We start from the raw sequence: 25,227 nt of genomic DNA on the forward strand, positions 1-25,227 counted from the left end.
CGGCTGTACTGGTGGCGGGTCCAACCGGAAAATGAAAGGGTCTCAGGGGGAAGGGCAGCCTGCCCTGGAAGTAGTGGAGGGGGGGACTAGGACCCTGCGGCGGCAGTTAATGCAGGCAGGCAGCATGGAGCTGCAGGGGACGGGGAGACCGGGACCCAGGAAGGTGCACGGGGGCAGAAAAGGGGGGCCGGGGCACACTCAGGGGAGGCGTGGGGGGGCAGCAGGTAAGGCCAGGGGGGAGACCCGGCCCCGAACATTTGTGGAGCCGGGCCTCCGGACCCTCAATATTGCTGGAGCCAGGAGGAGGAGTCCAAGAGGGAGACAATGCTCCATTTTCTTGCCGGTAGCTACTGCATCTTTTCTTACCGGTCCTCCGTACTGGCCCATTTTCACCTCTGTCCACTCCCCAACATCCTCCCTTCACCCACAGAACACCTCACCAACCCTCTACCTGAGAGTCCCAGTTTCAAATACATCCTTACGTCCCTCTCTCCTAATATATGAACCCCTCCCATCCTGACAGGCCACAATATGGCCCTATACCTTACCGAAAGTAAGTGAATGGCCTTTATTCGACAACATGCCACAAAGTTCTTAAATTATGCACATTAAAGATCTTATTCAATGTTCAGACTCCTCTCATGTTCCATGGGCTTTAGATCATGTCCTAGAAGTTTCTAGTAGTAGCATGGATGCTTAGAATTAGAAAGTTCCATACTTAACTGATTCGTCTACTCCACAAGTTCCACCTTAACCAGAAAACTGTCCTTCTACTAGCATTCCCCCAATATTATTTCATCCCAATCAGGCTTCAATCTTTAAATTAGATAATTAAAACTTGCCTAATATTTTGAGTTTCTGATTAATTTGAACTCAGAAACATTAGGTTAGACTGATCCTGTGTCTAAATTAAGACTTTTCTAGCACTTACATCAATAAAGCTGTCTTTAACTTTTCACTGTTACTCTGACAGGTGTAACTGTTAAGGGTCAAATGAAAACTCATTCAGCAAGAGCTGCAGCAGTGATAGTAACAGGCTTTCATTCATTCTGTTACTAAGATTCCAAGAATATAACAGGATCAGTGATGGAAGACACAGCCTCATGGGGGCTTCAGCACTGAATACTGTCTCAATGATGCTTGTTATGAAATTGGTGTTAATAGCCCTACACTGGGAGTCTCAGAAGCTAAGGGATCACTGACCCTGTGGAAGTAAATGGGTGTGCTAAATGCTCAATTGAAGCACTTAGGGTACGTCTTCACTACCCTCCATATCGGCGGGTAGCAATCTATTTATCTGGGATCAATATATCGCGTCTCGTTAAGACGCGATATATCAATCCCCGAACGCGCTCACCATCGACTCCGGAACTTCACCAGAGCGAGTGGCGGTAGCACAGTCGACGGGGGATCCGCGGCCGTCGATCCCACGCCATCTGTACCCCAGGTAATTCGATCCAAGATACTTCGACTTCAGCTACACTATTCGCGTAGCTGAAGTTGCGTATCTTGGATCAATCCCCCCCTAGTGTAGACCAGCCCTTAGTGTAGTAAAAATGGCTGCAGACAAAAGAAGGGGCTGGATGGCTGGAGCCACCTGACAAGATCCTACCGCCCCCAGGGGACAATGGAGCTAATGGCTTTTTTAACATTTTAAACCCAGGACCTGGAAAAATATTCTGTGGGAGCTCACACGAGACTCTGACTTTTCCTGTGAGTCTATTTGAGTCTCTGGAGAAGGAGAAAGGCAGAAAACTGCTTCTTCTGACAGGGCAAAACCCTATCCCAAAGGCTTCTACGAATAAGAGTTGCCTGGATACAGTTTTGTTCCTATCACTGTCCAGGGAAACAGGAAACTGGCATCTCTTATAGATGCCACACACACACACACGCACGCATGTACACACACACTGTACATGAATTACACTAAGAAAATACCCTGACTCTTTGTCACCGATTTCTCATCCAAACCACCTTGCAATCAAATTTTTGAATTGCTCCGCTCCGGCTCCGCTCCAGCTCCGGGCAAAAACCTACTGGTCCGTGCTCCAGCTCCGGGCTCCACTCCAAAGCCCTGGCAATACCCTGAATTTCATATTCCACTTGCCCAAAGGACGTAACACTCCTTTAAAACAGACTAAATTTGTTTATATTGATTGCATTTATATAGGACTGTTGGCCTATTTTTCCAGCTAAGAAAGGACTAATGGCAGGCCTAAAAGTTTGATCATGCCCTTCTTTCAAGGCACAGTTTATTCTTCAAACACAATAAAACAGTTCAATATAAGATACATATGTATACCTGGCCTTTCCCCTGACCCAGGTCACAGTTCCTGAGGTAAATGAACCTCTAACCCATTTACAGCCTCCTTGAGGGCACCCCAATTAGGTCTTAGATTTCTAGCCATCGCCTTTCTCCGTCCCCCAACTCTCTTCCCGTAGACCAGGTGATTTAGGCTATTCTGCAATTCACTGTGATAACCCCAGCAGGTGTTCTTTAGTTCAGCATCTGCCATCCTGTCCTCCTAAGGGAAATGACAGCGTTAACTAGTGAACAGCCAGTATGCATAAAGCAAAGTATTACTTATTCAGAACGAAAGCACTATAGTGAAAACAAATCATAATGCAACAAACAAGCTTACTACATGCATCCTTAGCAGGTATCATCATTTTCCACATGGAGAACCTGGTAGGTTTCAAGGTACTTTAAATATGGTAGCTACTGATCAAATTTAGACCAACTTTAGTTTGAAATAGTTTTATTCTCTAATCCACTTTTTATTAGATAGAAGAAAAACATAATGGATCATATTATATTTAATACCACAGGAAAAAAACCTTATTGTTATAAAAACACATGGCATCAAATTTCCAGAAGAATATTTATTCAGTGGTTATCCTGGAATTTCTGAGAGGGAAAGGAAAGGAATTTCTCCTGGCCTTCCTCATTTCAGTGTAAAATAAACTCCAAATCTAATCAAAGGTATATTCTTTTTAGTTTGAATATATGCACACATTTTGAATGAAGAATATGTAGTAATATCTTACCTGGCATGACCATAGTTTGCTGAATATTTGTGTCTGTACTTAAACATAGGCGACCGCCTTTGGCCAATCTATCACAGAGCAAGGTGATGTGTTTCTTCAGCCTGCTAGTATCTTTGGGTATACTCAACTGATTGGTGAGAGTCAGGGCCTGTTCTTTAGAGCTCTTGGACAGACATGTTCTCAGCAAATGAGAGATAGCAGCATCCACGCTTTCTTCCCAACCCTGGATGAAGGAAAAAGAAACTAGATAAAATGAAATGCAAAATCCTCCCCCTGATTTTAAACATACAGTACTGACAAATATATAAAACTCAAAATGATAAAGAAAAGTTTTAGACAATACTGATACACAAAAAGAACTTGGCTTAATGAACTACCATGAAAACAGAATTTTCAAAGTTTGTGGAAATAAAAAATAACTAGTAAAACTGATAAAAATGAAATTTATCTCAAACGCTAAAACTAAATGGGGTCAGAAAGAGAAATAAAGGAAAATTAACTGAATACTCATTAAATGATAAAAATCAGACTTTACTGTAAATAAAATTTAGAAACAGAGCTAGAAGAAATAACTGTAAACACAAATGTTACAATATTTACCAAAAAAAATTGGAGAGGGCAGAGCTGTGTTCACCAGTTATTTCACTTTTGGAATTATCAGCTAATATTCCACAAATTTAGGAGGAAATAGTTATGTAATTTATATTTGTAGATAGCAGGAACAACATGGTGAATGGGAAAGTATATTCATAGCTATCCCATTGATCCCCTCCAAGAAAAAGTCACTTAATTTTTAGTATTAAAGTTTTAAAGCACTTGCTTAGTAGCATTGTCTAAATGATTTTGGAGCAAATTCTGCCCTGAGTTGTACCCAAACAATCCCACGTATTCAACGGATTGCATGAGTAAAACTAAGGGCTGAATTTGTTTCAAAACCACACCAGGGTTTTCTGACCGGATTTCTTTTGCATGAACAGCGAAAAAAAATGATTTCTTTGACTAAAAATATTATGAGGGAGAATGTGCAACCACTGATATAGCTTCTTAGAAATTAAATAAAATATTAGAGCTTTCATACTCATAGTGAAAATCTATTCTATAAAAACTCTTCTATCTCTGACCCACAGATTGGGCACTGAAATCTAATCACAGTTGGGACAGAAAAAGCACTAAAGCCAGGCCCTCCAGAGATGCTACAAAACATGACCAATTATAGAACAAAATGTTATACATTTTGAGGATTCACTAGAAGACAAAAATGTCCATAGTTTTATTCTTGTCAGGTGTGCATCTTTCTCCACATCACCAAAGTTTCTAAATTTTTCTAAATTTTAGACTGGTTCAATGAAAATCTTGGGAAGGTCCTAAACATATCACCTGCCTCTTCTGAGCCCAAGCATTATTAACTGGTGTCCCTTTATAGTAACTGAGGATCAGGCCCAGTATTTCCCTCCAAATAAGTTATAAAAATACAAGCAAAAAGAATCATTTAAATAAGAAAACCAAAACACAAACTAACTAAAGTCAGGAAATTAAAAGTGGCTAGCAGTCTCTCCTTAGCTCACACATGTATGTTTTATTTGGTCTCTCAGCCTTAATAATTTGTAAATCTAGTTTTTGTATTTAATTTCCATGTAAATCTGGTGTTTCAATAGACCATAAAACCACTCTTTCCAATTCAAGGATTGTTGACCTAATAAGTCAAATCGACTGCAAAAGAGCCTTTATGATTGGCAAAGGAATATGAAAACTACCTCTAAATGAAACGTCTCTATGGAATTGTTGTTCAAGTGACTTTGTACAATTAAGAATTAATTGTCTTGAATAATACAGTATATGTTTGCAACTTTTATTACTGAAAGAGCGGGGAGGACTAAGGAAGTAGGAATACACCACCATGTATGTGCTGAAAAGCAATTAAGGTCTGAAAGGGAAAAGTGTGCTATACTACTATATATAAATACCCCACATAAAGGTCTGATTCAACACTCAGGCTCATAACACAAAACTCTGATTTTTTTAATAACATATATGTTTGAGAGCTGACAGCAAACACTTATGTTAGGCAGGTCAGATGTGGGTAGTCTATTATCCTCCAGAAAACATTGCCAGATCTGCAACTCTTCACAGTTGTTACAGCAGAATCACAAAGGCGGCATTGTTGAGAGGCTTAGGCACAGCACACAAGTTCTTCATATCATCATCTGAAACAGGTATATCAGGAAGACCCAATTTATTGAATATAATTTGTTCCAGACTTGCTCAAACAAACAATGCTACCGAACTTCCTCTGATTTGTAGCCAAACGGGAAAGATTTGTCTTCATCTTTTTGCTTCTGTGCCTAGATATAATGAAAAGCTCATTTGGAAAATAGGTAAAATAGTGTTTTTATATTTTTTGGCCAAATCAGAGATACAAATCTAGAATTTGGAGATTTAATATGGATCTGTGACAATATGCAAGACTGTGAGCACATAAATCAATGAGTTACACTCATCAATATATGTTATTATATACCTCATGGCCCCCATGTAAACCATCAGGTGATTTCTATGTGTGAAAGTTAATGAACTGTGGATCTCTTTTTGGCATGGCGGTGGTTCCTGAATGCATAACCTTTGGATGACATCAAGGCCTTGATCTAAAATGATGTTCTCTCTTAGGTAGATGATTATCCTTCTGTATTCCAAAAGTCTAGGAAATAAAACAGAATCCCCTCCAGACAGGAGCATGGACTAGCTGGTGAGACATTTCAAACCTCTGTTATCCATGATTATCAACGTTCAAACACTCCTAGATGCCCCCTCCCTCTATAGACATTACTCACAGATCACTATAATGTATTCAGTGCTACGAGAGGAAGTTAGGTAGCTGCTGTGCTGGAGTTGCAGCGTAGAAGCTGTTCAGCTACATCATACAGAGTTTCTATATGGACCAAGACTGAGGCTTATGAAAGCACCTTACGTTCAAAGCTCGTAAATTGGCCTAACTTTCAAAAGCACTTAGCACCCAACAGCTCCTGTTGAGTTTAATGAGGCAGAATTTCTGGCACATGGAAGTGAGAAGCATGGTTGTGCCCCAGAGTTTCCCTAACAATAGGGCTGAACTGCCTCCTGCATCCACACAGACGAGATCCAGTTGATAAGTGACAGATTGAAGGAGATATGATCAGGGCCGGTGCATCCATTAGGCAAACTAGGCAGCCGCCTAGGGCGCCAAGATTTGAGGGAGCCAAAAAGCGATGCCCAAAATGTCTGGGATGCTCACCCGGAGCCAGCTCAATGTGTAACCCTCTTCCTGCCGCTGTGCGAGGGGGCGCTGTGGCTTTGATCAGCTCTGGCCGGCCGGCTGGCCGGGAAGTGATGTCATTCCTCCTCTGGCCGCCGCAGGTGCTGCGCTGCTCCCTGCTACTCTGGCTCTTCCCCAGGGTCCCACCCCTACTCAGCCCTGCCCTGCCCCCACTCCCCTGAGCTCTGCAGCAGGGCCGGGGCTGCACTCACCAGCGGCAGGAAGTACAGAGACCCGGCCCCAGCCCTGCCGCTGGTGAGTGCTGGGGGGTGGTTCCCCCCGCCCTCCAAGCCAGCCCCACCCCCTCAGAAGCCAGGCCCCCCCCAGGAAAGCCACCCTCCCCCGCAGGCCTGGGGCACCCCTCCCATGGGGAGGGCTACATAGGGCCCCAGAATATCTAGGGATGGCTCTGGTACCTGCCACCCTGCCCTCAGCCGGTCCCACACCCCCTGCCTCCAGCCAACCCCTGCAGCACCCCCCTCCCTGAAGCCATCCAGCCCCACATCCCCTGTCTCCAGCCAACCCCAAACCCCATCTCCAACCAGCTCCGCATCCCCTGCCCTGCCCAAAGCCAGCCAGCCAGCCCCGCACCCCCCTTTCTCCAGCCAGCCCCTGCCACAGCCCCGTACCCAAAGCCAGCCAGCCCCACACACCCGTCTCCAGCCAACCCCGCACCCCACCTCCCCTGCCCTACCCGAAGCCAGCCAGCCCCACACACCCCTGTCTCCAGCCAACCCCTGCCGCACCCCCGTGCCCGAAGCCAGCCAGCCCCACACACCCGTCTCCAGCCAACCCCGCACCTCATCTCCAACCAGCTCCACATTTCCTGCCCTGCCCTGCCCTGGTACCTGCCACCCTGCCTTCAGCCGGTCCCACACCCCCTGCCCTGCATGCAGCCAGCCCCACACACCCCTGTCTCCAGCCAACCCCTGCCTCACCCTCTGCCCCAAGCCAGCCAGCCCCACACCCTGTCAGGTTATTCATTTATTTTCATTAAATGTGTAGTCTAAATAATGAAATTAATAAATTTTCAAGCCGAATATGTATTCATTCTAACGAACAATGCCATATTATGTAGTATTCATTTTCGAAAGTTTATAATAAGCGATGCCCCAGGGGGAGGGGTGGAAGGCGCAAGGTGGAAGTTTCGCCTAGGGCACAAAATATCCTTGCAGCGGCCCTGGATATGATGACCCAGCATGTCTCATACGACTTTTATCAAAAAGCCTCCTAATAAAGATACTTTATTTACTATCCAGACTACATACATTTAACATGAAAATTAAAAGAACCTATATGTGTTGCTTTTAATTGCTAATCTTAAAGGTGGTTATCAAAAAAGTGGCTAACTGGATTTAAGAGTTTCAGCTGAGTTTATGCAGACAACCATAAATAAACAGTAACAATAAACCACCCGTCCCATACTATTTAATGCTGTATTTAACTATTTGTTTTTACCAGTGCTCCACATTGGATCTAAAGGTTTCAACTTTATTAACATCATTCAGACTATCCTAATCAGCATTGACACAGCCAAGCTCAGCCCACAGTTACTAATGATCTCCTTTAGAGACAGAGTGTGTTTTCATTGATCATTTGAAATAGCGGTTGCTCAAACCAAAGACTTTCGGGCACAGGATACAAGACAATCTTAAAGAAAAATTTTAATGGTGGACAATCAGGTTGATACAGCAGATTACAAGAGATAGCTATAAACCTCCCAGAAATTACAATACCGGCCCTGAAAGGAAGATCTGGCTTTTTTGCCGCCCCAGGCAAAAAAGCCCCCGGCCGCCCCCTCGCCCGAGCGTGACAGGGGTGGGTGGCCGGAGCCCCGGGGGAAGGGCGGCGAGCCCTGGCTGGGGCTCCGCTCTCCCCGGCGGCCGGGGGAAGGGCAGCCGGAGCCCTTGGAGGAGGGCGGAGTGCCCGGCCGGGGCTCCGCTCTCCCCGGTGGCCGAGGCTCCGCTCTCCCCGGCGGCCAGAGCACCGGGGGGAGGGCGGCGAGCCCTGGCTGGGGCTCCACTCTCCCCAGCAGCCAGAGCGCCAGGGAGAGGGCGGCGAGCCCTGGCCGTGGCCCCGCTCTCCCCGGCGGCTGGAGCCCGAGCACCACACTGCGCCGCCCTCCTCCAGGTGCCGCCCCAAGCACAAGCTTGGTGGGCTGGTGCCTGGAGCCGGCCCTGCTTCCTTTTATTTCATTAAGTGGTACCTGGAGCGCAAGCCATACAAGTGTCCAGCTTTGTGAACATACATATACTATTAAGCACTTTGCACTAAATCCTCACACTGAAAGGACACAAATCATGACACTGAATGCACATCTATAAAATACTTCAGGTGTTGGCTAGATTTTTGCTCCTGAAAGGCAAAAATTGTAATGATGCAAAATATGTAGAAATTTACTTTCAAGACAAGTTTTCATTTCCAAGTTTTTAAACGAAACAATATATGCAAGTCTAAAATAAGTACAACCAAAAGACATTAAGGCGCTTTAAACTCTGTTGATATCAATGGAACAAAAGTAATACAGCTTAACCCTACAAACATCCCAAAGGCTCTGTTTTGACTAAATGCTACACACACTCGTATACAGAAGGTCACCAAAATGGTTATACACTCAAGATAACGTTTTCAAAGTTGTCTAAGTGATTTAAGAACCTAAGTCCTGTTTTCAAAAGTCTTTTAGGTGTTGCAATGCTGAGTGCCACAAAGACTAAATAGCTTTAAAAATCTGCGCTTAAATTATTTTTGAAAATGAGATGTAGGCACTTTTGAAAATTTTACCCTAATTTTACCTAGCTAATTTAGTGACTGAAAGAAAGGAAAAAAGAAGTATTTGCCCTATTTGTGAATGAAGATTATTTTAGAATGCCTGGCACAATGCATTGTATTATTCAGTTTAAAGTGCACAATTCATCTTCTTTGACCATAGAAATTATTTGAAATTTTGAAAGTTAATTGCACCCAAAGTTTTCTTGGTCTGGAACATACACCTTACCCATAAAAATGTATCATTAAAACCCTTCAGACATGCATCGTTATGTGAGAATCCTACTACTGCATACGCTTTCGGTTCATAGTTTGAGCCACCCTCATTTATCCATCAGGATTACACTTGCCACTCCCAGATTCATAAGAACTTTTCATAAGGGCACAAGCATCTGGTGACATGGGCCTAAAGAGGCAATACTCAAAACGTTCCTCTCCAATGTGAATGAGAGGGATGCCAGATGACGTTTAGGTCAGCCCCAAGCCTCAGACATTTGGGCACCACACAAAGCAAAGGATACATTTTAAAAAAACAACAACCGTATATTTATTTAGTTATTTCAAGAGAGATAAGCAATAATAAAATGAAATTCCCATCCTCAGGTATGCCCCAGTTTTGCAGTTCCCTCTTTCCTTTGAGCCAGAAACTCCTAAGGCCCATTTACAGAGCCACATCCTAAATTTCTAATTTTTAAACCCAGTATTATTTTCTTTATAGGAAGGAGCTATCATCAACAGCGCTGATGCTAGAGACCTCAGTTCAGCAAAACACTTGAGCACTGCACCTATATAACTTCATACACTTTGAGCTTCAGAGTTAATTGGGACTTAAATATGTGCTTAAGTGCTTTGCTGAACATCGATGGACATGATAATAGTAGACCTGGTCATTAGACCTCTCTCAGATGAAGAAAGCGTTCCATAAGTACAATAAAGTTGTGTGCATGAAGCATGTTAGCTCTCCATTTGGAGACTCTGACCTACGGAAAGCATGCAGAAAATCTTTTGGCCCCCAGTTCAGACTCCATGGCAGGGAAGCACAGGAGATTCACAGGTTGTCCAAAGCTAAAACCACAGAAAATGCATTTTTTTTTGTGCTGTGAAGCTAGAAACTTTGGCTAGTTTAATTATTTTTTTAAATAAAAATGCAACACATAACCGATGACCAGTCTTAAAGGACAATCATTTGTATTCATAATTTACAACCAGATCAGGTCCAAAAATCAGACTTTATTACAGTAAATATCAGTTTAAAATATTAACTGTGGTTATTTTTGCTATATTTTAACATAGGTAATAGCCAAGGTGACTCAATTTTGGCCAACTGTTACAGTTTTCCCTCACAGAAAATAATAGCAAAGATTTCCTGTTTGAATGAAAACTGTTTGCTCTTCACTGCATTTTGTGGGGTTTTTAATATAGCATGAAAACTATTTGACAGGTCAATAGAACTAAGCATTGTACAATTCAATACTAAGTTGATTAAAAGGCTTCCTTGAATCTCCTTTCTAACTAGATAAAAGTGGAACATAATGCAACAGAAAGTAAACATGTAAATGCCAAGTGAAGAAAAGTCATTATTTAGCTCGCAGATTATAGCAAAGACGTTTTAAGAGCCGAAAATTAGAAATGAAGACAAATGAGCTACTGATTTACTCTGGAAGAAAAAGCCACATTGTTCTGCATACCCCTACTCTTGTGATAGGTAACACTGAAAGAAGAATACAAACAGAAGATTATTTTGTTTGTTGTTGAGAAGTGAATGCTGTCTCCTGAAAGTCTGCTGAGACAAAATGCACAGACAGGATACCATGTCTTTGGGAACGGTCTTAACTCTTCAAGCACAAATGTTTGCCCACCAGATTATCAGTACCAAAGGCTTATTCACAATCAAGTCTATAATATGGACAAATTATTCAGTTCACTGTATAACATTAAATATCTATTAAAAATACATTATACTGTATCTCTATCACTCAAGAACTACATCAACACTTTGTTTAAAAGTTTGGCTGTTATATATGTATATGCTTCCCCCTCCCCCAAGCTGAATTTTTTTAGTTAGAGAATGCAAATAAAGAGCAAAATCTCAACATAAACCATATGCTTGTCAATAATGTAAACCACAAAAATAATGCAGGAAATGGGAATAAAATACAGTAAATGCTGAAATTAGAAAACAAGGTTAGAAATAATGTAGCTGGATTTGAAAAAATTGCTGGAGAATTTTATGAGCAATAATGTTGGTAGTCATGTTAAGATAAGTATAATCAAACTTTATTTTTCAGCACAAAAAGCTTTTATTTTGAGAGTCAATTGGCCCGATGGTTATATTGTTTTTGGATTTTCCTCTTTGCAGTGGTAAAATGTGGGTTTTCCTCAAAACAAGTCCATATACATACAGTGTGCACACTTAAAAAGTTCTACCAATTTCAAAGATTTTACGATTTTATTCCCCATTTTAAAGATAAGGGATATCTCTGGAACTGGTAGAATCTTTCATACCAACAGAATTCTTTAAGTCTTTCCAATGTACACGTACCAGACTTCAGGTCTTGATGTGAATACAGTTGAATGGCCCAAGTGTAGGTGCTTTCCAGTTCCACCAGGATAATCTCTGATAGTTTAAAGGGGGGGAAGGAACAAAGCATATTCATGGACACAATTACAGATCGCACTCAATAGCAAAAAAAGGCAGCACTAGCAGAAAGCTACACTAGTTCTGCTCTATGATCAGATCTAGATGTCAAACCAGATGGCCATTATCCATAATACCATTTAGCTATTAGAATTTGTACTTGAATTTGAATAATAGACTTTTACTTAGTTTAAATTCTGACTCTCAGTCTCAATAGGTGTTGATAGTGGCATTATCAATTATATTAAAGTGAGGATAAACCTAGTCATCTAGGACAAACTAAAATCAAGAGAAAAAGAAGGGAAAACCCTGTCACAATAGTCCAAAACAGAGCAAGAAGGTTGCAGATAAATTTCTTTAAACAAACATAGCAGCAAAATTATTTCATTTTCATTTATACCTGAGAGAAAAACTACACCTGAAAATTGGGACAACATTTTCTTTTCAGACAATCAGATCTGAAGTCTTAACTTATTATCGTCAATTACGTGTATTGCTGTAGCACCTAGCCCAGTCATGGATTAGTGCCTCACTCTGAAAACACATAACAAAGAGATGATCCCTTCCCCAAAGAGCTTGCACTTTAAGTATAAGACAAGAGGCAAGAAGTGAATACTACAAGACGACAGGAAAGTATACAGTAATAATAAGACAATACAGGTTATCATGAAAAATCAGTGGTAACAATTTACCAACTACCTAACCACTGTCAAGTTTTTTGTAAGCATCATGGCAGAGGAGACTTAAAAAGGCCTAGTCTGAACTGCAGGCAGTCAGAATTCCCCTAATGCCCTCCTTCCAGAATATACTCAGAATTGGTATAACACTGCTTAAATCACATGAGTTCTCTGCAGAGCTATTAAGTAAACTAATCTTCAAGAGTAACTATTTTCATACTATTTCAAGGAATCTGATTCCAACAGTAAAACCTAGAGTTCTGGGTGGAGTGGGATTAATGTATAAGTAAGGTCACACTTTTCTTTCTCCATCAGAAATATGCTTGTCAATTCTACACAACTGGGATATAATCAGCAGTTAGTCTTAGATTAGAAAGGGAATGGAACCATGATCTGTCCAACAGGAAAACACTCCTTTTCTACCACAGCGTGAAGAACAATCTCCTGAAGCTGATAAATATGAATTCATACTGCTTGGTAAAATGTGTATGAATGCCTATGGCAGCGCTACGTCTCTCATCCAGGGGAGCATACATAGCATATAAATGCATATGACTGACTCTTTCCTGGGGAGTGTTCTTTACTTTTTATCAGTATCTTTGCTCTGGTATTTTCCTCCTCTAAGGAGCAACTTGTGGTCCACTGTATCCGTTGATCTCAGTTGTAAGGACACAAGAAGTGAGACAGATATTTTTTGAAGGGCTCTAGTCAGCTGACATATATTTTGGGTGCTCTTTTTACATCCAGTTTGTGCCATAGTCTCTCTTGAGAATGTGCAGAAAGATGAGCATCAATTTGGCTTGGAAGCAGAGTGGCATTCTTAAATCCACCTTACTCTCATACAAGATTAGTACTAGCCATCCATTGACTGTGCCCCTAACTCCTAAACAAGTGTTGCTATTTTTTGCCAATCGAAAAAGTGGTTTTGATGGGAAAACAATACCTTATGGGAATACTTTAGTGATCTTGATGGAAAAATCTTGTAAGCTCAAAAAGGGGTATGTAAAACTAGATTTAAGTTCTAGAGGAAATCAGTTCACTAAGTTCATCAGATAATTTCTGAAGTGTGCAAACTGTAGGTATTTCTTAGAACTCGAGTAATATGAGGATGGCTAGATAGCATGTAGTACCATAAAGCCTTTATCATGAAGTTGATAGCTGCTACTTTAACTATTAAATATCTGGTACACGGTCCTGCAGAAAGTCCCACTTCTAGAAACAAATGGATATTAGAGATCGTAGGTTTTCTCTGGCTAGTGCTGTGGTCTGTGCACCAATATAACGAATGGTAACCAAATTAGAGAATATGCTCTCTATAATGCAGCAGATCTTTTTCCTAGATGAGGACTGTGTTAGTCACATTTCTAGAGTAGGTTTATACTTCTATTCTCCTCTCCCTTTCAGTGATCTGTTCAAGGATGAAGGGACTGAATGACAAATTGGAACCTGATGTATCAGGTCCAGTCTAGATAGTAATTTTATGGATCCTTGCACAGCTATCTGAATGTTCTTGGATAACTGTGGCTAAATTATTACGTGGCCTGCCTTTTGAATAGGATGCAAACAGTCTAGAATGAGAACAATTAGTCCCAGTTGTAATCAATCTTTATAAAACATCCATGTCTCCACCTGAGTGGTACATGGAGGTAGACTTTTTCTTTTAAGGTTGATCCAGGCTATTAAGTTAGTTATGAATGTCAAAAGTGATTGCAGGTATCTGAGATAGGGCATGTATTTGCTCTGTTCTTATAGGTCCACGACTGTTTTCATATTTCCTAATTTCTGCTGGAGCATGAAGAATATTTATTTAGTACTTCCTACAGACCAGTTGGAGGAAATGCTTTTGTGGGCCTATTTCTAGCAAATACTGAATCGTGATTAAGATTTTTGAGTGGCTGGTGTGCATGTGAATGTATGAGACATACAGAGGTGGGTCTTTCAATACTGATAATTATAGGTATCTCCTTGCAGAGTTCTAAGTAAGTTCCTTGTATGCCTTTGGTAATAACTGCAATAGTATGCGTCCATCCTGACTGAAATCATGACAGACTACTCCATATCCGGAGTATCTGTCTACTGCGATTCACTGGCCAGTCACTGTATGGATTTAGGATTAGAGGAAGCTTTATGGATGTATTTTGATTGACTTTTCGCTCTCTTAATGCCCTGATCTAGGACTGCCTCTCTTGTATCCTTGGTCCTTTTTTTTTGATAACGGAATTGTGATGGACAAAAGGGAGCTGTTGTATTCATTGCATAATCTGTGTGCGTTGAACTTCTTTGTAGCTGGCTTGCAAGCTATATTGTTTTGCTTCCTTGCACTGCAATCAGCTAACACCTCATCTATCTCCTTCCCTCCCCTTCCTCCCCCAAAGCCTTACACTGGTAAATTTGGCTAAAGTAAGGTGCTGCTTGGCTTCTGCAGCCACTGTCAAAGCGGTCTGCATGCATACATCCTGGTAGCTCTGGATCTTGCTGCAGAACTTAATACATCCAGCAGTGTGCCTGCCACAAATGAGGCCACAAGTTCAGTGATGCTCGGTGAGATTTTCCTGACATGGAGAACAGCTGTTGGGCCATGATATATTTACTCTGGTGAAACAACTGAAGGAAATGGATGCTTGAAAAGATCTCCTGAGGCCTCACAATGCATCTCAGGACAGCTTTTATTTTCATGGCAGTGGTGTCCTTAGGGAATCACTTCCCTTCTATTATTATAATATTCTTTATTGGACCATCACTACAACATCTACTTAAGGAAGCATGATGTATGAGTTTCTCTGTTTCTGGGACCTGTGAAACTTGGAACACTGCCTACTCAGACATCTGGATTTAATGGGTTGCTCCCATTTCCATTTCATGGCGTTTTCCACTGCCACAGGGAATCCCTATTTCTCCCTTTGAGTTCAGAGAAGCATTTACCTGTTGGCAGTTTAATCCTCTGTAAGTATATGTTTGGATTCCCAGATCCCCTATAGCCCTTTTAGCCATAGTTTTAAACTGTCTCAGTGTCTGACTCTCCTGGTTCTGATTCTGATAGTCTCGCCCTCCTCGGTTGAGAAGGTGAAAGAGAATGCCAAACTGGTCTTGTGTCGTTACTTGGACTTCTTAGTTTTGTGGGTTTTGCTACATTTAGATTCCTTTTTCTTTGTTTCTTGCCACGCAGGAGCTTAAGGGGTCGCCAGGGGCTCTCCTATGCCCCTTTCTAAATTGAATCTGCTGCTTCATCTCCTGGGTAGAAAGCCTAGACTCTGTGTATATCAAAATCTCATTTTGTTGAAAGATCCAGTCCAGAATTATTACTCTGAATCCAGAATTATTGAAATAGGTCATACCATGGTCCTGGCAGCATCTCAGTTCTTTGACTTGGGCAAGGGTGAGAGTACAAAGAGGACAGTACTCTCAACAGGTCACACGAAGAACACTGAAGGGATTATTTTACAAAGTCAAGGAATCCTTACAGGCAATCAAGGACTGCTTCAGTTTTCTTACTTTTATTTGCTGAGTCAAGTCCCTTGAATTTTGGTCTTGCTGGGGCTGTTGATGTTGTCCGATGTACAGCAATCTCCTTGCCAACTGTACAGACACTTGAGGGAGAACTAACATCATTATTAATTTATAAAATTAAGAAAGATGTTTTCCATTGACCAGCAGACAAGGAATTTCACATCATATCTGTAAAAATGGCAGCACTTTGTTGAAAACAAGTGATAGTAATTTTGTCTATGATCTCAGGGATCATTTAACAAACAAAAATGTTTGCCTGATCTCCTGGAGCAAGGTTGAGATGGGGGGAGCATCTGGCTTCTTCCTTGGCCTCATTGGCAGACAACACTGTCTTTGTGCACTGGGATGCATGATAGATACATGTTACTAGATAAACATTTGCTGGGGAAAAAAATCTGTCCCTAAAAAGAGGAGAGAATAACCAAAGGAGGGTTTAAAGCAATGGCTAAGAATCCCTGCCATTTGCCCTACAAAAGAAACAGTAGCCTATTGCTGCCTTAATCATTTCTGCCTTTAAGGGAAGACCATTTGAAGACAGGTGCCTTGGTTACTGAGTGCTAATATGGCCTTCTGGAAACAGATCTTACTGCCTTTGGTTCTTGAAAGAGAGCACCTACTTAGCCATGGTGTATTAACAGACATGAAACAAAATTCACAAGATTGTTGAGAATGTTTCCATCTTATTTTCTCAAACAAAGCCAAAGATATCCAATTTTATTTATATGTTAACATTCCATGGTAATATTTGCAATTAAAGTACTGCAGCACTTTGCTAGTGTGAGACAGCCAGAAAGAAAAACTGACTAGTCTGTTTTCATTGTCCGCGATGAATGTAATGCAAAAAAGTAAACTAACTGCATGCAAAAAGTGAAGAGTAAAGTTATGTTTTAAAGTACCTTCAGTTTTAATTATTTTAAAAATGTTACTAATTACATAGGTAAGGAAATTTGTTGGGTGTTTTTAATATTAATTTTAACCAGTGTTCATTTAAAACAGCAGTGCAATATACTATAAAAAATCATGCTACCTTGGGTCTACAGATCTTTCAGTCAAGAAAAAATATCCACAGGATTCTCCATTGACATTATTCTGACTACTTTGAAAGAAATGAAATCAATAGAAATGAAAGGGATTATGTCATGGACTGCAAACGCATGAAGATCTTTTGAAGCACATATTGGGAAAGAGAATTTTTGTTCATCAGTGATATCACTAAGCAGTCTAGATGAAAATTGTTGTGAAATGCCACAGTGCATTGCACATGCAGCAGTTACTACACTTTAGGTGCAATCAGACACTAAAGAAGATTAATCTAATTAGCTTAACAAGGAGAAGACTGAAGTAACTTGATCACAGTTATTAAGTAAATACACAGAGAGAAGATTTCTGATAGTTGAGGGCTGTTTAACCTCGCAGACAAAGACATAAGATCCAATGGCTGAACACTGAAGCCAGACAAATATCAGATTAGAAATAAGGTGCTTTTATTTTTAGTGAGGGGTAATGAGCCATTGGAACATCTTTCCTAGAGATGTGGTGGATTCTCCATCACTTGAAGTCTTTAAATCAAAACTGGATGTCTGTCTAAAAGTTATGCTCTAACTCAACCAGAAGCTATGGGCTTGATGCAGACACCACTTGGTGTAATTCTATGGCCTATGTTACACAGAAGCTCAAACTGCATGATCATAATGGTCCCTTTTGGTAATAACATTTGTAAAACTATGAACATATATATCTGACATAGGGTGGTCCTGCCTGGAATGATCCCCCTTGACAGGCAGCAGCATGACAGGTGCACTTGCCTCAGTTTCCCCGTACAGAGTCCGCCCCTACGCCCAAACAATCCAGCTTTTCTTAGTACAAATGGCCCTTGTGGGGTTAATTTATTACAAAAGGCCAATGCATGTACATCATGCATGTAAGTGCAACCCTACTCTTCATAGCAGGAACCACCACAGCCTCTCTGCTGGGAGGCCATCTTAACCAGGTGAGCATCCCTCACTCCCCTCTGCCCACTTACTGTTCCCCTGGTTCCAGCTCTCTAGCATGGAGACGTCAGCAGGTAAGCCCCTCTCTGCTGCTGCTGCTGCTCCCCTGTCTTCAGCTTTTTCTAACCCTTGGCTCCAGCACTCCAACTTACAGCCAGCAGTCATCGCCCTCTGCTGCTACTCCTACCCTTCAACCCTTTGAAGCCCTCTGGCCCAAGCTCTAGCTTGAAGAAATCAGCCAGTGAAACCCTCTTGTTCCCCTTGCTTTCAGCCTTCCCCGGGGAAACACCTTCTGCTTCCTTCCTGGACTTTCTACACTCCCCTAATAGCTTTCACCTGCCTGATGCCTACTCAGGCAGCTCTGATTCACCAGGTTTGTCTCTCTGGGTCTCTCCCTGACCTTTTATAAGCCAGATATTGGCCCACCCTCTTACTTGGCCAAATAGGAGCATCTGCTCCGGCACAGGGAACTAGACCTACTTTAATCAACCCTGTCATAGGCACCCTGTGACAATACCAAATTAATTTGATGCCTGCAAACTTTTTTATTTATTTATTATTATTATTATTTTATAGCAAGCAGGCAAAACCAAGAAGACTTGTGGGGGAAAAATATACTTTTTTTCCCCCACCAACCACAGCACGAATAGCAGATGAATGATGAATAGATTGGAAAATACCAGAGGAGATAGCCAAAGAGGGTAAGGATGGTTTGTAAACCCTCCGGGGCAGGAAGCAGCAGGTGAAAATGTATTGTAATACAGGTTAAGTCACCACAGGATTTCACAGGTTCTACTAATCCTTCCTTCCTTGCCCTGCACAGAATTTGTCCTTTTCAACTGTATCCATGAAATTCATAGTTAAGAATCAGAGTGAATTCAGCGCTTGATTTGACTTGGTATGTTTGCCTACCTTACTCAAACCTCTGTTGTGTACCATTTTCTCATGAAGCAAATTAATTGTAGAAAGAGAATGATTTACAGATATTTATTAACATTTGCAGATAGTGCTCAAAGTAAGTGCTGAAGTTCCCCCTCTACGGAGCTCCTGCCACATATATACATGAAATACACAATGTGGAGTGGTTAGAGTGCCTGGTTCACCATAGTTACCAAAGAAAAATATAGTGTCTTGGAGGGGAAGCTTAATATATGTAGGAACTTCTCAGTCAAGAAGTTCAGTAGCTAGTGCTTAAGGCATGGCTTTTTGTGTTTATGTCCTTACTCTAACATGGTGTCAGAAGTAAGTGAATCCCTCTTTTTAAAGAAGGAATTTGGGAAAGCAAAGAGACCACCAGAGTGGGGAGCAAGTGGGGAAAATGGACAATCAGGGAGGAGACCTGTGAAAGCTGCTCCATGAAGCAGACAGAACCCAGTATCAGTCCAGCAATGGAGCCCATGGCTCTGTAATAGAAATTTAATTTTGGCAACTCCTGCAGCTGACCTTGCTGGATCCGGAGAGCTGAGCAATTCCAGGTGGCTTTGGGTTTAACAGGCAAAGCACAAGAATACCAGATAAATTCCCTGATATTTGCCAAGGGTGAGGTTGCTGCTGATAGCCTATGTACCAAACCGATGAGGAAAAGAAAGAATAAACTAAAGTGAAAGAGGCTTTGGATGCCCATTTCATACACAGATAGAATATTATATATGAAAGGACCAAATTTAATAAGAGGAGCCAGGATGTTTTTATTACTGCAGTTCATAGTCTTGCTGAACACTGCAAATATGAAACATTAAAAGAAATAAAAAGAGACAGGTTAGAGTGTCTTTTATGCCAACAATTATGTAGAGCCCTGAATAAGCTCCCATCAATGGAAGAAGAAAAGACTTCCAAGAAAGATGTTAAAGACTACAGTAACTTTGCTCTGACAGCAATTCCAGCATCTGGGGTATGTAATTGTTGGGTCACTGCCCAATTAACCCCACATTACCAACTGCCACTGACTAGTTATATATCTTAGGAGTGCTGGAAAAATATTTGCAAAAACCACAAAAAGTAATCTCTATAGGCTTATGGACAAAAGAAATGCAATTTAAAACATCTAGGACTAAAGAGGAGTTGATAGAAACTGAATGGTGCAAAAAATCAGGAAGGGAAAAGACTATCTCACTACACTATGCATGACAGCTTTGGTACCTCCACTCTAAAAAGTTGTTATAGAAGATATAAATTGGGTGGAGACATCCCTGGGACTTAGTCCGGATTTACTCTAGTTCAACTGATCTCGAGAGTCTGGACTGTCCATATATATATGCTAATTAGTGAAAACAGCAAAGCTACGATTCCTGATAGGTTAAAAAAATATGGGTTATGCAAAGAACATTGCTGTCCAAAAAGCTTAAATCGTTCTCCACAAGTTTTTAACAATAGCAAACATTGGCTGAAGGAGTCAAGAAATGTTGAAGAAGTGAGGTTCTTACCCACGAAAGCTTATGCTCCCAATACTTCTGTTAGTCTTAAAGGTGCCACAGGACCCTCTGTTGCTTTTTACAGATTCAGACTAACACGGCTACCCCTCTGATACCATTAGCCTTGAGAGAATTATACATATCAAAATTAATTCACTTACAACATATATTTAATCTTGACAACTTTCAGTCAGGAAGGGATCCCCTTACACAAAGTGGAGCTCCTTGTGTTAAAGAAACAAAAATTTGCAACAAACAAAAAGCCTCTATCATGCTTTCTTGTCAAATTAGTGATCCTATTCTCTTTCTTCCCACTTACACCGAAATTCTGTTCTAACTTAGCTTGACATTAATTTCAATAGGACTATTTGGCATTTAATAATTTCTTTTGCCACCATGTTTTCCTCATGTTATTCTGCTTTAGCATATACTGTGTCCATATTCTCTCTGTAATTTAATAAGATCATTAACTCAAGTTTACAGCATTCCATAACATAGTCAACTATTTTAAAAATAACTATTTCTACCTTCACTACCTTCTACTTTACCTACTCTTTCCCCAAATTAAAACTGTAATATGAGATTAATTAAAAGTTGAGTATGGAAACAATTTAGCTGGTAGCTATAATATCAAATGTAAAAACAAAAGCAGATAGCAAAAAGGCATCACCTAGCGAATGTTAACTATAACATCACAAATTTGACTATAATAGAGAAGGGGTGGTTTTGTGCAGTGAAATTCCTATTATGACATTATTTGGTAACATCATGGGAACCATAAAAATATTTATTCTTTGATTAGGTTCCCATAGACCATTATATTTATGAGGGTCCTCTATCAGTCATAAAATTAAGCAGTTAATAGTGACAGAATTTTTTCCTTTGTAATTTTATAAACAAAGAGGATTTTAATAACTGTAGTGATAAGACATCTGAGTCATCACTCAATCCAGACACCATACAACCATAATATCACAACTATCCTGCACTGTATGAACCCTTTGAACCTTTTAAATTAGCCTGGATAAATTCCCTGCCCTCCGAAAAGGATTTCCTATTGTAAACATATGCTCTATCACAAACTCAACATGTTTAGAATCTCTCTCTCTCCAGATCAGTTTAAGCAAGTCAAAAAAAAAAAATCAGTGGAATAACTCTGAAGGGGCTTTCTTTTTTTATTTTTCCCCTCTCTAATCCATATTCTTGTTCTCTTTAGTAAGCTAATAATAAAAGAGATAGCCCTGCAAAATATTCATCAGTTCTATTAAAAAAAAACCCACAAATGTTTATTACCTCAAGACATCAAAAAATACTATTGTCGTAGAATTTTTTCCTCCAAAACCGCCCAAAAAACAGTTTAAAAAAAATACATTTTAACTTCTACGAGTAAAAATAGCATGGATTATATAAATTAAAGAATAATAGGGTGTGCCATAGAGCTCTACTTTAACTGACGCACTCTGAATTGCATATACATTCTTCCACAATATCTTGAATATGGGCTCAATCCCACTCCTATTGAAGTCAGTGGCAAAATTGCCATTGATTTCAATGAGACCAGGATTTCCCTCTATTGAGTTTTGCCATCAGCTTCAATGGGAGAAAGATCAACACTGTTTGTTTTCTGTCAGATAAAACCAGCAAATTTATCAAGTCAAATAACACTGAATTTTTAACATGAGTCTTGCAAAGACAGCCTTATAGCCTCATTCTAGTGCCAACTCATTTAATTTGGTTCAGTTCCTGATGTTATGCTCCTTGGACTAAGCAGATGTCAGGAGTTGTATGGAATAAAAGAAGCAATCACAGAGAAAAGTTTTGCTTTACTAGTATCAAACGAGAGTGACCTTTCCACTCAACTAAGATGTCCAAGAGAATCTCACTTAGCCCTCCTTGGCTGGAGTTTTAGTATTAGTATATAAAGTTAGCTAAAAGTAAAATGATAGCCATGATACAGGGAAAGTCTATGCTACAGTGCTACATCGGCGCTGCTTCATCAATGCAGCTACACCGCTGTAGCACGTTTGGTGAAGACGCACTATGCCGATGGGAGAGAGTTCTCCTATCAGCATAATTACTCCACCTTGGAGAGAGTGTAAGCTATGTCGGCAGGAGATTGTCTCCCGCTGACATAGCGCTGGTGTGTACAGCATGAAACTTGCGTCGCTCAGGGGGGCCTTTTTCACACCCCTGAGTGACGTAATTTAGATCGACTTATGTGGTAATATAGACCTGCCCACAGCACCTAGGGATTGAGAAGGGGAAAAGAGAGGTATTTTCAGAGATCAGGACCAGTCCTGGGGCCGGTTTTATTCAATATCTTCATTAATGATCTGGAGGATGGCATGTACCCTCAGCAAGTTTGCAGATGACACTAAACTGGGAGGAGTGGTAGATACGCTGGAAGGTAGAGATAGGATACAGAGGAACCTAGACAAATTAGAGGATTGGGCCAAAAGAAATCTGACAAGGTTCAACAAGGACAAGTGAAGAGTCCTGCACTTAGGACGGAAGAATCCCATGCACTGCTACAGACTGGGGACCAAATGGCTAGGGAGCAGTTCTGCAGAAAAGGACCTAGGGGTTACAGTGGACGAGAAGCTGGATATGAGTCAACAGTGTGCCCTTGTTGCCAAGAAGGCTAATGGCATTTTGGGCTGTATAAGTAGGGGCATTTCCAGCAGATCGAGGGACGTGATCACTCCCCAATATTCGACATTGGTGAGGCCTCATCTGGAGTACTGTGTCCAGTTTTGGGCCCCACACTACGAGAAAGATGTGGAAAATTTGGAAAGAGTCCAGCGGAGGGCAACAAAAATGATTAGGGGGCTGGAGCACATGACTTATGAGGAGAGGCTGAGGAAACTGGGATTATTTAGTCTGCAGAAGAATGAGGGGGGATTTGATAGCTGCTTTCAACTACCTGAAAGGGGGTTCCAAAGAGGATGGATCTAGACTGTTCTCGGTGGTACCAGATGACAGAACAAGGAGTAATGGTTTCAAGTTGCAGTGGGGGAGGTTTAGGTTGGATATTAGGAAAAACGTTTGAAGCACTGGAATGGGTTACCTGGGGAGGTGGTGGAATCTCCTTCCTTAGAGGTTTTTAAGGGCGGGCTTGACAAAGCCCTGGCTGGGATGATTTAGTTGGGGATTGGTCCTGCTCTGAGCAGGGGGTTGGACTAGATGACCTCCTGAGGTCCCTTCCAACCCTGATATTCTATGATTCTATGACCCTCTGGTTACCAAAACACAAGGAAAAAGCACAACCTTTGTTTTCAGGACATTTATTTTGAAAGAATGCACTATTCTTTTTATTTTGACATATCTTTGTAGGTGGCAAAACCAGACTTTACTTCATTAAGAGTATGTAAACCATGATATAGTCTACAGCAGGAACTGTTTACTAGTCTGAGAAGCTATTTACTACTAATGGGAACTCAAAACACTGAATTACTTTTATGCTAAGTGTCTAAATGAAGTGCCTGGCAGGTCCAGAAAACAAGAAGCAATCTCTTCTAAATGGAATGGCATGTATGAGAATAATGTTGACGTTATGGTTAGAAGAACATTTTTTTTACAGTAACAGTATGTTCTAAACATTTACTTTTATTAAAAAAGGACTTTCTGAGTTTAATGTTCACGAATCAGAAAATATTCTAGAGAGGTATATTGTATCCAAACTATCTTCTAACACATTCCACCCAAATAAAAATACAACAAACCATTGTGCAGAATTGTTTGAAGAGTAAATAAAAATTCTTCAGAGTACTTTCTTTCATCACATTCCACTCAATTGCTTGTGGGGAAACCTGAACACTAGCTGGGAGTTTCTGTCTGTAAATACCATTGGTATGTCAGAAGCTTCCCTCCCCCCATCTAAACTTCTCTTTAAATTACATTCAGATTTTTGCGGTACCATAATAACTACAATATGGGATGTATTTCAATAGTTGGGTAAAGGCTTCTTTTAAATTTCCAACCCATTATTTCAGGTTTACATTTGTCATCCCAGCCTCTCTGCAGGATTCACATCCCCACAACATTTATATGTGAGGTCTTGCATCTTAACATGGAAAATTGTGAACTACTATATCAAAACCACATCGAGATAGATATGAAAGTGGTATCTTTTATTTTAAGATATGTAACAGATTTTCCCATGTTGTACCAGAAAATCTGTCAAAGCAATACAGTAGTATAAGCCCTAATGGAACAATAAAAGTGAGCCATGCAAAACCTGATAGTTTCCACTTTCAGGGGACTCAAATGAACCTTTTGCTGATTTAGTTCATGTGAATTTACACCCCTGACTTTTTCACTTTAAGTTTCAGATTTCAGTAAGCCCAAACACCAAAGCCCAAATACCCACTGTTTCCCCAAGTTTGGGGTAAAAACCATGTGAAACACCATGTTTCACTTGTTTTCTAGTTGAAACAATGGGTATTCCTAGGTGCATTTGGAACTTAGCCCAAACTTTCTAAAATGGCTACTAACCAGCCCAAAATTTTGGATATGTAATGAAACCTGGATTCAGTTTACATTGTAATAGATCAGCACAGCTATTTATAACGTGATTGTGAATTAAGAGTATGCAATTGAATATTAAAATGGATTTTTAGATTTATTTTTTTTTTTAGTTTTCCATTTTGTTTTCATTACATATATTTCCTCATTCAATTCTGACAGGAGTTGTACAATACTGTGTGCATTTCAAAAAGAGATGTGTGTCAAACTTCTCTTCAAACTGTAGGATGGATTTCTTAATGGCAATGTGCTTCTCTAGTGCATGGTCTGTATGTTTACACACCACCATAGAACACTCAGATAGTTATACACATTAAACAAGTACAGAATACGGTAGAGATCTGCACACGGATGATATATTCACAGTATGGACAGG

At 40.7% G+C, this 25,227-nt stretch overlaps 1 protein-coding gene across 3 annotated transcripts in view; it reads right to left on the reverse strand.

Moving 5' to 3' along the window:
- The window catches only part of BBS9 (Bardet-Biedl syndrome 9), a 493,563-nt gene that overhangs the window by 208,990 nt on the left and 259,346 nt on the right, over positions 1-25,227 (reverse strand). For all 3 annotated transcript variants that reach the window (XM_054019331.1, XM_054019330.1, XM_054019329.1), the window contains one exon: positions 3,049-3,271. In XM_054019331.1, the coding sequence (XP_053875306.1) occupies positions 3,049-3,271 (223 nt within the window). The remainder of the gene's footprint in view (positions 1-3,048; positions 3,272-25,227) is intronic.

The sequence above is a fragment of the Malaclemys terrapin genome, chromosome 2 (assembly GCF_027887155.1).
Source record: "Malaclemys terrapin pileata isolate rMalTer1 chromosome 2, rMalTer1.hap1, whole genome shotgun sequence".
Lineage (NCBI taxonomy): Eukaryota > Metazoa > Chordata > Testudines > Emydidae > Malaclemys > Malaclemys terrapin.